Below are 12,853 nucleotides of genomic sequence, written 5' to 3'. Positions count from 1 at the left end.
ATTTTGAATTGGAATATGTCGTTCAAATGAGGAACTTTTTTTTTTTGCTTGTCAAATTGTACGTGGGACCTTCATTTATTAGTAAAAACCCTTTCCTTTTCCCCCCTTTTTTTGGAAAATCTTGGATCTACCCCTGCCCCCCCCCCCCCGCAGTAATTACCATTAATACTTTCCCCACGCGGACGAAGCGTTAGTAAGTGTGCCGTCACATTGGCGAAGTTTACTCCAGACCGATCAAAGCTATTTATGGTATACTATTGGTCTGTTTCGTTCGTGTGACTGTGGTATCAGGAAGAAAATAACATGCACGTCGAAATAGACTTAATATATTTCACATATTTTATTTCAATTTCGGCAATTTGAATATTTACAACATACAGTCTGAATGCAACTTGAAATGATTTAAATTAATAACTTTACATCTATGGCCCGTTTCAGAAAGAGCTACAACTGTTGTATCTATGCCATTATGACAACTACCATGGCAGTGTTGATTTTGATTGACTGCTGAGCCCTGTTGCCTTAATGGCAAATTTACAACAGTTGTAACTCTTCATGAAACGGGCCCCTATTCTTTGTACACAGATAATACTTTATATTACAAAAAGTATATACAATCATTACAGAAGATATTCCACTATCTCAAACTGCGAATACGTCTACTCTTTTGAAATAGAGAAAGTTGAGTTAATTTGTAATAAATGTGAAGTTTGAAATTGCCAGTAGTTAACATTTTGTCTATGTGGTCATGCGGAATTGTTTACTTCCCATGAGTTATTGCAAGGAATATTGCAGACATTGGGTTTCAATATTATCTTTATAGTTTTAATAATCGATTGGTCATAACCAGTTTAATCAGAATTCAATGAAGCCAAAACAAAACAAAATTTCATTAATGAAAAAATAGAAGAACAAGAGTGGTATGGAGAGCTAGAACAAAAATAAATAGGCGTACAGGACGAAAAATATAACGTTGATGATATCGATGGTGAATATGTAAATGATGAATGTTGATGATGGTGATGATGATGATGATGATGATGATGATGGTGATGATGACTTCGTTGGTGACAATGAACTAGTCTGCAGGCACAGACCATGATTGGAACTTTGATCAACAAGTGTGCCTCCACGCAAAGACTAGTACATACCAAACCTGAGCGAGAGGGCCTTCAGTACACAAGGCATGAGTAGGCTGCACATTCAGACCCTTAACTCGAGTGAATGGTTTGCCCAGCAGTCTAACAATGAACATGGTGATAATGATTAATCCTATCCTTTCCTTTCCGGTTGAAATGATTACCATAATGATGACGATAACTAAATCATCAAGTACATCATGAGGAACATCAATGGAAAAACAAGAAGATAACAAACAAAAGAATACGAGAAGCAAAGGGGAAATGGCCCCTTTTAGCAAAGGAAAGCATTAACAACAACAATTAGAAGTTGAAAAAGGGTAAAAATAGGAACAAGGCGAAATCAGCAGGTGGAAAGAAAACACAATTCGAGGAAAAAGTGCGAAAGTAAGCACATAATTTGATACTTCACCTTTTCAAAATATTCTTTATTCAGCCGCATGTCTAAAAGTTGAACAAGAGCAATCACTTAATAATAAATTGAAAGACAATATACGTTACTTAATTTTAGGCCTGCTACAGCCTTAATTATTTCGAGGGATGGCTTATCGGGGCAACGCCACAAAAGTAAATTGAAAAAAAAACCTGTCAGTAGATTAAAACAGTATACTGTATATAGGCCTACATGATGCTTAGTGATATGATTTCAGAACTTGCCCCCCCCCCCTACAAAATGCAGTTCAAAAGGCTTCTCGCAATGTTTATATTCTATTGTATTGTTAATACGAGGTAACCATTGCAGTAAATTATATGTTAAGCTAGGATTTATGGACTTGTGGGTAGACCTGCTTGGGGCCGTTCCATTCTCTGATGCCATAAGTGAATCCCTCTTCGCGCTCCTTTTTGTAGCCCAGGCAGTGCGACACGTACCGTACGCCGTCAATGACACGGTCTCGATTACGATGCTGATGTCCGTAGACGTGGAGAATCGAGCCCACTGTCCTTACCTGGGTGTCAAGTCCTTGGCAGCCCGCATAACGGGTGAAGTTGAAACCTTTCATCGACCCCTGCCTCTTGGGCAGCAGCAACGGCTTTCCAAGATGGCGTCGCTCGTGGACGATGCAACGATCATCTGCGATGGAGGACTTCACCAGTTCCTTACGCGGCAAGAAGTGGCTGAACGTGATGACCGGTGCGTCGTAGATGGTCTGCGTTCGCGCGTGATTGAGCTTGCAGAAGAACTTGGCCCGGGGCATACCGAGGTCCTTAGGCCAGGCGCAGTTGTGGTTGTCCATCCACAGTTGGTTGCAGAGCTTGACGTCTTCGCGGAGATGGCTGGCGTGGATGTGAAGAGAGTCTTGTTTGTCGTCTTCTGGTGTTGCATACCTAGATGTATCAAATAATAGAACATTTTATTGCACGACTTTCTACCATTGATAATGCATGAACCGAGGTCTATGCAAACTAATCATCCACCTATCCTGGGGACATATCTGGACAGTCAAAGGCCGGCCTAATCTTTATGGAGAGCATTTTCAGTAGCAGTTTTCGTCTGAAAACTCATCAGATCTGCATGGACCTGGCCACTGAGGATTATCTATTGTTACTGGGGGTGCTGTGACAATGCTCAGCACCCCCAGTAACAATATACTAATCTTCTGTGGACAGGGCCCTGCAGATGTGATGACTCAGACAACAGGAATGGTATAACTGTGGAATCGGATAAATTGAACTTTTTATCGGTTAGGGATCCGACAATTCCTATCATTAAAGGCTCTGACCTCTACCACAACTCCCAGTTCTATGTAACACAGCAAACACTATTACCATGGTAATTACCACTCAATGGAAAAGTTACTATAAGAGCAACTTTTACGCAACGGGCCCTCTGATCTTGATACACTATTGGGAGTTGTAGCAGTCCTATCATGCTAGTCGTTGCGCCCTCCGAAACACCCGTCTCCCCTATATTTAGGACCTGAACTTGTCGAGGTTCATGTTAGGCCTTTAGTCAGCTTAATTAAGATTCTGTTTGGTTATGTTTAGACAAATCTCACGCGGAAGATCTCGAGCGTTATTAATAAACTATCTTTTCCATTGTCTCAACGCGCATTGTACTCCTTGACAGAGACAACACCCCCCCCTCACACACACACACGCGCACATGTTCTGGACATCTGAAGTACAGAAGAAGGAGTGTGTCTTTAAAGCTTGATATTGTTCGCATGTTTCACAGAATATTTTTATGATATTCAAATATCGAATTTATACTGGCAGTGACGAAAGAGCAACATGTTTAGTAGCGGATCAAGGGGGCGGGGGGGGGGGGGGCAAGGGGTTTAACCTTTATCTAGCCCCTACCCCCAACCCTTCCCCCAAAATAGAGGGGAACAAACTCAAACATACATCTCCTTGCCTACGATTGTTGAGCAAGAATGATGGCGGATGTATGGGAGGTGGTATAGGACGCGGTACAATCCCAGCTGATCGTCATTGGAGAGTTTTCATATTTGCTAAGGGGAGACTCTCTACAACGCATCGATTCATTTGGAAATGCAATTAAAATCACAATATAGAGCTGAGAGGCTTTTGTCGAAAGTTAGTAGACTGGGGCAGCAGATCATCCGAAGATTTGCACCAGACGAACAACTGCAAATAAGTCATAGTCCAGAGTCAAGAGAGTCCGATGCTGTCCCGGTCCACCAACTTTCGACAAAAGCCTCTCAGCTTTCCATTGTGATTTGACTTTAATTTTCAAAGGAATTGGTGCGTTGTAGAGGGTTTCACCGTATTGAATACGAAAAGTCCGGATTGGGTCAAACCAACTGGTAACCCTCTCCCTTTTTTAATTAAAATATAGATCCGCTTCTGATATTCATTATCATATTATATCATAACGTATTACTTACCATGAAAATAACGGGACTATCCACACCGATTCACCGTCCGCAACGACCTCTTTTCCCGGGTCAGTCCGGACTCCGATGGTCTCGCACAGGTCGAGGATTCGATCAAATTTGTCCACCGAGTTCATGCAATTGTTCATGATATTCCTGTCTTTGACCCAAAGCTCGTGGTTGCCTGGACGAAGAAATGCACATAGAGAGAGGGGGAGGGAGAAAGAAAAGAAAGAAACGACGCCATGAGGGTGGAACAGATGATGAAAGAGAGGAGAATAAGGAAGATAAGAGAAGGAGCGGGTAGACAAAGGTAGTGATCGAAAGAGAGAGAGAGAGGGGCGGAATGGGGAGAGCAAGAGAGTGTAGATTGATGGAGGGAGTCAGTAGATCAAGTAATGGGGGGAGAGAGAGAGAGAGAAAGAGAGAGAGCAACTCAGTATCTATAACAATAATTATGTTCACCATTCTTTTAAACAGGGTGTATCAGAAAAAAGAAATCCCAACTTATATGTATTATCCCAAGAAAAATGTAAAATCAGTTAAGACAAAACCATATCTGTTAAAATTACATCTTATGAACATTTTAATATTCATGCGGTTTCTTCTCGATAGTTTTACGACCACGCCCCAATAAATACGATTGCATTAAAAAGAAATTGTACTATTAAAAAAAAATTTTCTGTTTTATAACAAAATAATGATCATTGACCCTTGGTCGCATAAACCAAATTCAGGTATATTCGGACTGCTAATGCTTCAAACGTGTTCAAATTATATCAGATTCGTGATTACTTATTATTATTACAACTAGTTTTTCCTTCTATTCTGAATTTTATTTATTTCACTCTTCTTTTTTTTTAGCTCAATGGCGTTCTTTGACACCTCCTACTCATAGAAACATAATCCAGGTATATAAAAAATGCTGATAAAGTCACACTTTCAAGTTGTTTAATTGTCATGATTATCAAGCAGTTACTTTTCTCACAATCGTTAATCTTGGGTTTACCTATTACTTACATGAGACGAATATATATTTAGATTACATGACAACCAGCATATTTTCTCTAATCATGTATTGTTAACTATTCAAGTATTAACACTGAGCGGAAGAAATAAACACATTGTTCCGTTGTAAAATATATGACGGATGATAAAAAATTGACTATTTCAAGTCATCTCGACAAGCATCATAATCATGAGGTACTTAGCTGGTGATCACTAAGTAGTACGGGTTTATTCAGAAGTATTATTATTATTATTAGTAGTAGTAGTAGTAGTAGTAGTAGTAGTAGTAGTAGCAGCACTAGTAGTAGTAGTAGTAGTAGTAGTAGTAGTAGTAGTAGTAGTAGTAGTAGCAGTAGTAGTAGTAGTAGTAGTAGTAGTAGTAGTAATAATACTAGTAACAACAGCAGCAGCAGCAGCAGTAGTAGTAGTAGAAGTAGTAGTAGTAGTAGTAGTAGTAGTAGTAGTAGTAGTAGCAGCAGCAGCAGCACTAGTAGTAGTAGTAATAGTAGTATTAGTAGTAGTAGTAGCAGTAGTAGTAATAATACTAGTAACAACAGCAGCAGCAGTAGTAGTAGTAGAAGTAGTAGTAGTAGTAGTAGTAGTAGTAGTAGTAGTAGTAGTAGCAGTAGTGGTGGTGGTGGTGGTGGTAGTAGTAGTAGTAGTAGTAGTAGTAGTAGTAGTAGTAGCAGTAGTAATAATAATAATAGTAACAACAGCAGCAGCAGTAGTAGTAGTAGAAGTAGTAGTAGTAGTAGTAGTAATAGTAGTAGTAGTAGTAGTAGTAGTAGTAGTAGTAGTAGTAGTAGTAGCAGTAGTGGTGGTGGTGGTGGTAGTAGTAGTAGTAGTAGTAATAGTAGTAGTAGTAGTAGTATAGTAGTAGTAATATTGCCCTCATTTAAATCAACCGAGGATAATTCATTGGATTTTTTTAAAGGACAAGTCCATCCCAACAAAAAGTTGATTTGAAAAAAAGGAGAAAAATCCAACAAGCAAAACACTGAAAATTTCATCAAAATCGGATGTAAAATAAGAAAGTTATGACATTTTAAAGTTTCGCTTAATTTCACAAAACAGTTATATGCACATCCTGGGGAGCGTTTTATGAAAGGACATGTCGGACGTTTTATCCTACAAGTCACATTTTATCCGACAGTTACCATAGGAACAGTGCCTCTCTGCCAATCAAAATCATGGAAAGATGTCAGATCTGACAACTTGTCGGATGAAAATATTGATGAAACGCTCCCCAGGTCGGTATGCAAATTGGCAGACTGATGACGTCACCAACTCACTATTTCTTTTGTATTTTATTATACGAAATATTAAATATTCAAATTTTCTCCTCCTTGTCAAGTAAAACAAAGTTTTATTTCTCCCTGAACATGTGGAATTACCAGTTTATGGTTAAGTTAAGTTGGTCCTTATTGTCAAATTTGTAAAAATTGAAATATTGTATCATTCAAACAATAAATAGCAAAAGAAATAGTGAGTGATGGACATCATCGACTCTCTCATTTGCATATCGCTGAGTTGTGCATTTAAATTTTTTGGTAAAAAATAAACGAAACTTTAAAATGTCATAACTTTCTTATTTCACATCCGATTTCGATGAAATTTGCAGCGTTATGTTTGTTTGATTTTTCTCTACCGATTCAAATCAACAATTTTCTGGGGTGGACTTGACCTTTAAGGAGCTGTGTTAAAAAAGGAGTGGAAATTGGTAAGGATTATCATTCGATAGCCCCGGTATTTTCCGTTTTGAGTGGGCCTATATTCCTGGATTAAAAAAAAGCTATGATTTATTACGACGTCTTATGGAAATATGTTGAAGGTTTTCTGCCTGCATCACTGGCATCCGTTTTAGATTATCATTTAGAGAGGTAATTAAGATCCAAGCTTAAAAAAATTGATCATTGCAAACCAACGCTAATTATTTACGTGATTTTAGCTGGCCAATCTTGACTGATTGAGGCAGATTATCCGACGACTTTCGATCGTATATACGTGTACAGCTTCGGGGGAAAACCCACATGATAATGCTTGTTAAAAGTTAGGAGAAATCCCCAAATCGCCAGTGCATATTGGTAATCCTATCCATATATATTCATGACGGCAAAATATCCGTTGATATTTTCCGTTCATATCATTCATCAGATGATTGTATTGCTCCGAGTTTGACCTTAAACCTTTTTAAAAATGACGAATTCGCATTAAGTAAGAACCTCCAAAAATCACTTATCTTTCTTATATAAACTCTTTTTGTATTTGTATTTTTGTATTATATTCGTAGTTTTTATTGGTTGAAAAACAGTGACATAGATTTCTTATATGATTTTGAATAATTAAATGGATATCATCAATGGCTTATCGCTCTAACAAGTTTCAATATTGTTCTTTAATGTATGAAATAATTGCATATATATGCACCGAATTCAGTTAATATCAGCCAATATTAATGGCGCAATGACTGTTCAAACTCATGAAAACATTATGATATTATATTCTAGTTTCACACTTTATATAAGGCATGAATAGCATATGTTTCCAAACAAGACATTCGACTTTTCTTGAACTAGCATTGCGAATCTTAGGGGAATAAAAATATATACTTATAACCCGATTTAAATTTGATTTTTGTACTTTTAACTCTCCATGACAGATCAAACTTGAACACCTTTGTTTAAAACAAGATCATCAGTTTAAGAAAATATCTGAATTAGAGAAAATGTAAGAAAATAAATAAAAGCGGTCAAGAAGGATAGGAACAAATAATTATGTGTGTCTTCCAGGATTAGGGACCCGTTTCATAAAGGACTTGCAACTGTTGTAACTTTGCCATTATGGTAACTACCATGGAAACCTTGATTATGATTGGCTGCTGAGCCCTGTTACCATGGTAGTTGGCATTATGGCAAAGTTACAACAGTTGCAAGTCTTTTATGAAACGGGCCCCAGATGCCGTTCAGTGAAACACGGGGTGGCACCGGGATGTTTCTCTTTCTCCATCTTTTGTCCCTTTTTTCAGCCCCCCCCTTCCACTACATGACAAATCCTTGTTTGCCGTCACCCCCTGCCTCCACCCCTGTGGCGTTACCCCCGATGGAATGCACTATAAAAACCGCTGTTTGAAAATGTTAGGACGTTGTTTAAAGGACAAGTCCACCCCAACGAAAAGTTAATTTGAATAAAAAGAGAAAGCATAACACTGAAAATTTCATCAAAATCGGATGGAAAATAATAAAGTTATGAAATTTAAATTTTCGCTTAATTTCACAAAATAGTTATATGCACATTCGGGGCGGTATGTAAATGAGGGTACTGATGACATCACTCACTCACTATTTCTTTTGTATTTCATTATATGAAGTATGAAATATTATAATTTTCTCCTCATTGCCCTGTGAAACAAAGTTTTATTTCTCCCTGAACATGTGGAATTACCATTGTTTCAACATTTCATGGTTCAGTCAAGTTGGTCCTTATTGTCAAATATGTAAAAATGGAAATATTGTATAATTCAAACAATAAAAAACAAAAGAAATAGTGAGTGACGGACATCATCGATTCTCTCATTTGCATGTGACTAAATTGTGCATATAACTATTTTGTGAAAAGTAAGCAAAACTTTAAAATGTCATAACTTTCTTATTTTACATCCGAGTTTGATGAAATTTTCAGCATTATGCTTGTCTGATTTTTCCTTATCGATTCAAATCAACATTTTCCTGAAGTGGACTTGACCTTTAAGCATATCACTCTGATAACTAGTGTTCAAAGTTTGAAACAAGTTGTTTGAACAAGTGTAAACAATTTTAAAAAGTAGAGAAAAATGCTTAAAAGTTTGCACAACTTGTCGTTAGACTGACGGGCCAAGGCAAATTTGAATTGTCAAATTTGAAATAACGTTTTTACAATGTATACCCTCCTCTCCCAATTCAATCCCCAGTCGGAAACAACGGTGACGATGGTATGAGGAGATTATTTACCCGAAAAGATTCAAAATTATAGACTACCTGGTACGAAGTAGACCGTCTTGAACTTCTTGGTGAGGGTGATGAGGGTTGACTTAAGAAGAGGAAGCTTGTCTGTGACGTCACCTGCCACCAAGATGATGTCGTTCTCGTAGAGATGGAACGGAAGTTCCTCCAGCCACCGGAGATTTTCTGGGTGATCGACATGGAGGTCGGAAATAGCGAAGATGCGTGCCATGGCGACGTCAATGATTACGAAGAATAAGGGATGGGATAGTAACAATGATGACAGCTGATGTGAAATTGGGTTTTCAATTCCGTTTGAAGTAAAGGGTGTGGTCTTGGAGTCTGGAATGGGAATGGGGCTAAAGCAACGCCGGCTCTCTCTCCAGTAAGAGAGTCTTGCGATTGCGGATCCGTTCTCGTCGGTGGGCAGAGTGGAACAAGACCTGTCAAACAAAGTCAGTGATATAAAAATAACCCTTCCATTCTTAAAATAACCACAAATATTTAGCTGCTACCATCAATGAATGAGGGAATAACATTCATGGTATTTGCTGGTTTTGAAGATTAGGAAACAGCGAACATATTTCTCGGGTTCAAATACGCTCTTGTCACGAGGAACGTGTTCAGTGCGTGCACCAAGAGGAATGATCCAATCATAATTCAGATGTCAGAAAGCCATCATAAAGTTTTAATCGGTGTGAAAAGTTGAATAACTTTTATAGGGGAAACGAAATATGCTTGTACCAGCACCCGTGTTGCATCAAAAGTAATAATCAACTTTCAATGTAGTAAGAGATGAAGATTTCCTCCGTTGACGTTTACCTATACTAAAGCGGAACAACATCATTTTGAAGAATATGTAAAATGTTGGAAAAAGTGAAGCCCTAATGACATGACTAACTAATGCCGGTGCGTTTTTCATTTCATCTGAATATCATCATCCCTCCCATATACATCATTACTGTCATGTGGTTATGTTTCACTTAATAGCTAAAAGAAATTAATATATAACATTCGATTTAAACTCAAATGGCTAAAAGAGGGGCTTTCCTTTGCACTACTAAGAGATTGTGGTTATTATGGTATTACCTACTTCCCGGCCGTGGTTTCGCAATACGCTTCTGAGTACATTCTAGGCGTGTGTGCGTAGGCGTGGACATTAGAGTGAGTTGAGGACTGGGTGTGTGAGTATGCGAGTGCTCGTCTGGGTGTGTGTGTTTGTATAGAGGGAAGCACAGTAAGCGTGGATGTGCGTACATTCGTCCTTTGTGTGTGTGTGCCGGAAAATCTTGGACTTTAAAATATGTACATTTATTAGTTGTAGGGTTGATACATACTGAAATTCAAACTTGCAAATGTCACGGAGTTTGGGGACAATATAATTTTACGGAAACGAAATATTTTGGGTCCTCAAAATAAGTACTTAAATACACCGAAAGGTTCACTAAAATGGCTGGTGCTATAATGGGCAGAGGGAGAACACTCCCAAATTATCTTAAAACTATAATTTGGAACAAAGGAAGAGGGGAAGAAAAAAATAATGGCGAAATATATTGAATACATAAAGGAGAGCATATGGGTCGTGTGACCTCATCTCGTCTATTTCATTTATAAACGGAATATTTACATATTATTGAAGTGTGAAGGTAGTCTCACGTGAAAATGAAATGGCACCGACCCTGTTGACCCCCCCCCAAAAAAAAAAAAAAAAAAAACATTTTGATAACACAATAAAATTCTAGCTTGATTCTAGCCTGAAGTATATTTACATTCCTCAGTGTGTGTATCGCTATCGTTATTATTTTTTTTTTTTTTAACTACATTTGAACATGTTTTGTTTTTACCTGATCATGTTTGGTATAGTACATGGCATCGACGAAAACGGATCTGTATAAAATGTTTTTTTTAAAGTTTGCAAGTGTTGAGGTTATGGGTGTGTCTATGTATGTGTTCTATGTATAGGAATTTGCGCTGTTTTATTACCCTACCGATGTACTACTACAATGATGGTACCCTCACAAATGGAGTATACCTTTCACCCGGAGCTTCGCCGTAATTCCAGCAATAAGGTTGTGTTTCTCCTTTAATTCCCATTTTTCGCATTCGCCGGTAAAGATAAACCCATGTTCATGTATCACTTGCATACCTTATAACATATACATTTTAAAACATACAATTCATACAAAAGTATGAAACATATATACCACGCATTGATCTAAATTAAATAAAGAGGGGGCTCTATTATACGATATATCCGAGTTCAGGCTCTGTTCAGATGTTACCGAAGATGTAATGCTGAGTATACTGGCTTGGAGTATTATTCTATGGATCGAACACATGTGATGTAATTTATAGCTTCTTTGAACCCGTTTACTGCTGTATCCAATATGTTTTGTTGATTTTTGGTCGGCAAGCACCTAATTCCAACAGACAATGGATAAATTTATTGAATGCGAAACATTGCAACATTATATTTAGATTTAAATATCATCACAAAGCGGTCTGGTATCACCATTTGATCATGTGGTACATGTTTGTTTAAAAATATATCAAATTAGATTCGATTTCAATTCGAATTTGAAACCGGAATTGCCCTCATACAGGATATCCGATAATACACTTTATTATGACGTCATTGTTATGCGCATGTATTTACACTGTTCGTCTACTTGTCGGGGTGACATCTGAGATCCGTATCATAAAACTTGTTATAATAAAAACTTTGCATTACAGTTAAAAGCTACTGAAATCCATCTATCTGATTGGCTGATAATAAATTTGTTACAGAAATTGTGGATTTGTTATAACGAGTCTTTATGAAACGGAACCCTGATAACTGATACTTAAAAAAATAAAGATATATGAATATGATTAGATCTTAAAGTGCAAAATGGCCAAAATAACCACGTTTTCCCATATGGTATTATGTAAAGTGGTAGTAAAGGCAAAATGTGCAAAAGAATTGATTTCAAATTATGAGTATACAGCGACCGATGTCAATGTAATATTTGAATTTGTCAGTTTTACCAGATTAAAAGAATTTTCTGATGAATGATTTTATTTTGTATTTAAAATGACTACTACAAAAAATACACAAAATTGTAGTGACTTCATATCAGATAATTACATGTAAAATTTATTTTCATTTTCAAAACTGTTAACTGATTAGAATGTTTTGATCCATATCTTCACTACCACCCCCCCCCCCACCCCCGAGGGTTCTTCTCCTCCAAACCCTGTTGTACTGAATACGTCATAAATGACTCTTGAATTTGCGAAGAATTTTTTTTTTTCATTCTGTAATGCAAACTCTCAAAGCAAAATGAATACTAGAAAAAAATACACAAAATTTAAGTGACTTCATATCAGATAATTGTATGTAAAATTTATTTTCATTTTCAAAACTGTTAACTGATTAGAATGTTTTGATCCATATTTTCACTACCAACCCCCTTCCCCGAGGGTTTTTCTCCGCCAAGCCCTGTTATACTGAATACGTCATAATGACTCTTGAATTTGCGGTGAGAATATATATTTTTTTCATTCTGTAATGCAAACTCTCAAAGCCAAAAATATTCGGATCCCAGTCGTATTATTGAAGTGTTAAGATGACAATTATTATCACCGCCCCAAGCTCCAACTCTAAACCTAAGAAGATGGGGATGAACATTGGACATCTTCATGACGATCAAACAAACTAAAAACGATGAAATCTGAGAAAATACAGTGTGGTCTTATTCCTTTGGGCGGTAATTTGCTCTAAAACCTGGGAAAATCAAATTTTATGACTCTGATCTATTTCCCTTCACAGCTGCGCACTTCGTTAAAATATAGTCGCAATAGCATGGATCGTACTATTAAGTCTCAACACGTTGGGACTTTTGCTAAGTAA

At 37.3% G+C, this 12,853-nt stretch overlaps 1 protein-coding gene across 1 annotated transcript; it reads right to left on the bottom strand.

The window, feature by feature from the left end:
* Positions 1 to 325: 325 nt before the first annotated feature.
* Positions 326 to 9,624, bottom strand: LOC129273042 (uncharacterized). The gene is made up of 3 exons (XM_054910100.2): positions 8,998 to 9,624; positions 3,989 to 4,160; positions 326 to 2,465 (listed from the first exon to the last, which is right to left on the bottom strand). The coding sequence occupies exons 1-3, from the start codon at positions 9,191 to 9,193 to the stop codon at positions 1,898 to 1,900; spliced, it is 936 nt and encodes a 311-aa protein (XP_054766075.2). The 5' UTR covers positions 9,194 to 9,624; the 3' UTR covers positions 326 to 1,897.
* Positions 9,625 to 12,853: the final 3,229 nt, after the last annotated feature.

Source organism: Lytechinus pictus, chromosome 12, assembly GCF_037042905.1.
Source record: "Lytechinus pictus isolate F3 Inbred chromosome 12, Lp3.0, whole genome shotgun sequence".
In the NCBI taxonomy this organism is placed as follows: Eukaryota; Metazoa; Echinodermata; class Echinoidea; order Temnopleuroida; family Toxopneustidae; genus Lytechinus; species Lytechinus pictus.
The sequence above is the reverse complement of the archived record's forward strand: the minus strand, read 5'-3'. Positions and strand labels throughout refer to the sequence as shown.

What these genes read in the sequence shown, in the direction of transcription:
- LOC129273042 (XM_054910100.2), bottom strand. Translation starts at nt 9,193, where the DNA reads ATGGCACGCATCTTCGCTATTTCCGACCTCCATGTCGATCACCCAGAA. An exon ending in GACGGTCTACTTCGTACCAG is followed by an intron (nt 4,161 to 8,997) that starts GTAGTCTATAAT and finishes TTCTTCGTCCAG; the next exon opens with GCAACCACGAGCTTTGGGTC. An exon ending in ATAGTCCCGTTATTTTCATG is followed by an intron (nt 2,466 to 3,988) that starts GTAAGTAATACG and finishes TGATACATCTAG; the next exon opens with GTATGCAACACCAGAAGACG.